Raw genomic sequence first — 3,922 nt, 5'->3', positions numbered from 1 at the left:
AAGTGGTATTGCTCTGCGATGTCCCCTAGCTATTGGACCCATCTAATAGAATGTTCCCCATTAGGATTATCCAACCAAATTAATGAGTCATCCGATCTTCCAAACTCAAAGGGATAGATTTAATTCACCCATATTCATGTAAAGGGAACAATCTCTTAATTTTGCAATCATCCTAGAACATTGTTTCCAAATCAATTAATTCCCTAACCAACATAAATTCACTAACCAAATCATCACCTAAATCTACCGGCCTTGGGGAATCATATGGAATCCAATTATCCGTCTTCGCAAGTAGATCCCTCCCATCTCTAACTCTCCAAATAGAACCCCTTTTCACAAGGTCTTGGCTTTCCCTAATGCTTCTTCATGCATAACTTGGGCTTCTTCCTAATATGGCAACCACAAAATCCACTCTTGGAAAATAACGAGCCGTAAGAACTTCATAGGCTAATGAAAGCACTTTCTTTGGAAGTCTCCAACCCTGCTTAGCTAACTATGTCTCTAATACCCATTCCTCCCAAATGTTTTAAATCGCACATAAATTTTCAAGTCTTCCAGTGTAACTTAAATTTCTTGCCACTGCCACCTCACTAGAATTTTGCCATGCCCCATAATCACATTATCTGAGATCAACAGCCCAGGCACAAATGCAATTTGATTCTTAGATACAATATATGGAAGTGAGATTTTCAATCGATTTTATAAATCACATTGCAAAGCCTAATGGGTCTAAATTAACTAACTTGTTCAGGTTGAGACGATTTCAGAATAAGGGCAATGTATGTGTGATTGAAATTGCCGAAACCAATATGACCTTTTAGAAAATCAACAACAAACTTGTATAATCTAGTCCCCAAAATGTGCCAATACTTTTGAAAGAAAATAACTGGCATACCATCAAGCCTTTGAGCCTTCATAGGATTCATCTAAAATAAAGCAATTTTAACTTGTTCCATTGAAACTTCCCTAGTGAATCCCTTATTCATCTCCGCATTAACTCTTGGCAACACCCTTTCTAAAACTTCATCAATTAAAGATGGTAGGGATGTAGCAAATAGTTTGGGGAAAAAATCCTCATGCACAATTTCTTGTTGCTCCACCCATTCGCCATTATGTTTCCTTAAAGATTGGATAAAAAGTTTCTTCCTTCGTTCTGCAGCTTTTTGATGAAAAAAGTTTGTGTTTTTGTCTCCTTTGCAAAGCTAATCAACCATCGCCCTCTTACTTCCACAGCAGTTCTTCATCTCTAGCTCATATATTTAATTCATCTTGAATATTTTTGAATTGCGATGTATTAAAATTTTGGGCCAAGGACTCATGTACCTATTGAAGGTCATTTTTCTTTATCGAGATTTTACTCTCTATCTTTTTCAACACATTAATTTTGACCAACTTCAATTTTTCCTTAGATATTTCTAATTTGTCGATAAACTCACCGGATCTGTGATCCTAATTGCTCCATTCTTCTGAAATTATTTTTTCGAAGCTATCATCATTTAACCAAGTAGCTTCAAAGTGGAACCTCTTCCTCCATCTGACATTCCTCTAATGAAATAGATCAATTCTTAGGGTCAAATGGTCCGATGCTCTCACAACTTCATTAAAGACTACCACACAAGGAAATTTGTCACACCGTGGAGACATTTGATGAAGTCATCTTCTTTTCTATTGTTCTACCATGTGAACAATGGTCCTCTAAAACCCAAGTCTTGTTATTCGCAGTCATTACAAACATCCCTAAAATCCCTCATTTGTGCTTTTGGTTTACCTAATTCACCTTCTTTTTCATAATCAAATAGAATTTCATTGAAATCCTTAAAACAAAACTATGGACTTCGTATTTGTGAATTTAGCAATCAAAGAAGGTCCCAACTTTTACATCTCTCTGAAGCATTTGAATATTCATAAAACCCTGTCAATGTGCAACTTTCCCCACCCCAAGCTATCTCCGAATCAATATGACTGTTAGAATAGAATTTTATCGAAAGATTAATACCTTGTTTCCATAACATTGCAAGTCCACCAGCTCGTCCCGTAACATCCATTGCCAAGCAAGAAGCCATTCTTGTGAGCAACGTTAACCTTTCCATCTCCATATTATCTCTTCTGGTCTCCATTAAAAAGACTACATCGGGATCATTACTTCTCAAATATTTGAGAAGCATATGAATTGTCCAAGGGTTCCTAAGCCCTCGACAATTCCCACTCATTATCTTCCTTCTAACAAGCGGTGCAAGTCATTATGACCCTCATGCACCGTTGGTTTCAATAAATAATTAACCGTCATTGTCAATTTTTTGCCAATCTCCCATTCTTCATTGGCCTCCCTAACTGACGTAGATTATCTGTTCCTCCATCTGCAATAGGATTACCTAACATACCTTCATTTTTAATTACAACTACTTCAACAGTATCCCATGACTTACTTTGCTGATTGTTAACTGCACAACTACTTATATATATGCATAATTTGCTCCATCAAATAGTTCTTGAACTATTATTAATCATTAGTAATTAAATATCATCATACTTGGTTTCAACTGAAAATTAAATATAACTAGAGTGTAACCCGCGCAATGCGCATGAGCTATACGAGTAATTTTTTAGGTAAATTAAAATTGATATTGGTAGCTGTTTTATTTAATGGACATATGAATAATGTTATTTAGTAATAATTATATGCTAGCCACCATTTTTGGATGCCACAATAGAAAAAACTCATATTTTATCTCTTGACAAATAAAATAGAGTTTTGTATAATTATTTTCATATTCTAATATCCTAAGAGTAGCTTTGCGATCACATCGACAATATTTATATTGAATTGAAACTCATAACAAATATGAAACTCAAATAATAACAAAATGTATAATGTAAATAAGATTTATATTATCGAGCATGCAAATAAAAATAAGAAAAATTTAAAATAAAAAACAACCAAGCTTCAAAATCATATACCTTTCAACTTCACTTTCAAATCTCAGGCTAAAACAATCAAACCTCACTTTAAACAAACCAAATTTACTTTGAAACAACTAAGAAAGCACCCAAAACTCTAAGTGACAAGTGGATTAACATAAAATCTTAGACAAAAAATCAAAGCAAAGTTAGGAAAAAAAATGGAATCTCTTTATTTAGCTTGTTTAGATTATGAGTTTGAAATGCTAAGCTTAACCTTATTATTTCTCTTATGCAAGAAAGCTAAAATGGATATAAAATTCATGTAACATCATTAAGTAAACGAGAAAGTGAATTGAATTAAAATGTCAGAATTTATGTATTTCGTGAATTGTAATAAATAGTATTTTAAAATAGAGAGTCTATTTTCAATAGTAATAAATTCACACAATAAATTAAGGTCTTAAAAGATGAGAATAATTTATCTTATATCAATTAAGTAAGTTTTCAATCATATACACAAAAAAATAAAAAAATGATAAAATCTTTATGAAATTCCAAAATATTATCTCTTAAAACTCATTTTACTCCTAACCATATAAATGAATTATTTTTTTTACAATTTTAAAGGTTTCACAGATGTTTCATAAGTCTTTTCTATTGAAAGTAAAATAGCAAACTACAAATAAAAGATGATAAAAAAATATTTTAAAAATTTAAAAGTTTTTAATTTATTGACTCATTCTTGTATGAGAGAAGGGTTCTTATCCTTCCCGGCATACCTTGAATAGGCAGTTCCCCTTCCCCTCCCATTTTCAAAACTCTCTTTCCACAGTACAGTAGCCGTTGCACGTAACTCTCACTCTTCACTTTACTCTTTCCACCATGCTCCTCTCTCTCCTCCACCGTCACAGCCGCCACCATCTTCACCGCCTCCATCTCTTGCTGCTCCTCCACCGCCTCCCCTATCAATCGAAACCCTTATCCACTCTCACCATCCCACTTTCCCATCCAACCTACATCA

The 3,922-nt window shown here is 33.7% G+C and overlaps 1 protein-coding gene across 1 annotated transcript in view; it reads left to right on the top strand.

Annotated features, from left to right (window-relative positions):
* Nucleotides 1–772, top strand: part of LOC110410285 (uncharacterized) — a 3,464-nt gene extending 2,692 nt beyond the window's left edge. Inside the window, exon 6 of the mRNA XM_021419915.2 lies at nt 752–772. Within this exon, the coding sequence (XP_021275590.2) occupies nt 752–772 (21 nt within the window). The remainder of the gene's footprint in view (nt 1–751) is intronic.
* The last annotated feature ends 3,150 nt before the right edge of the window (nt 773–3,922 follow it).

Source organism: Theobroma umbraticum, unplaced genomic scaffold, assembly GCF_002168275.2.
Source record: "Theobroma umbraticum cultivar Fairchild unplaced genomic scaffold, ASM216827v3 scaffold_56.0, whole genome shotgun sequence".
Lineage (NCBI taxonomy): Eukaryota > Viridiplantae > Streptophyta > Magnoliopsida > Malvales > Malvaceae > Theobroma > Theobroma umbraticum.
The sequence above is the reverse complement of the archived record's forward strand: the minus strand, read 5'-3'. Positions and strand labels throughout refer to the sequence as shown.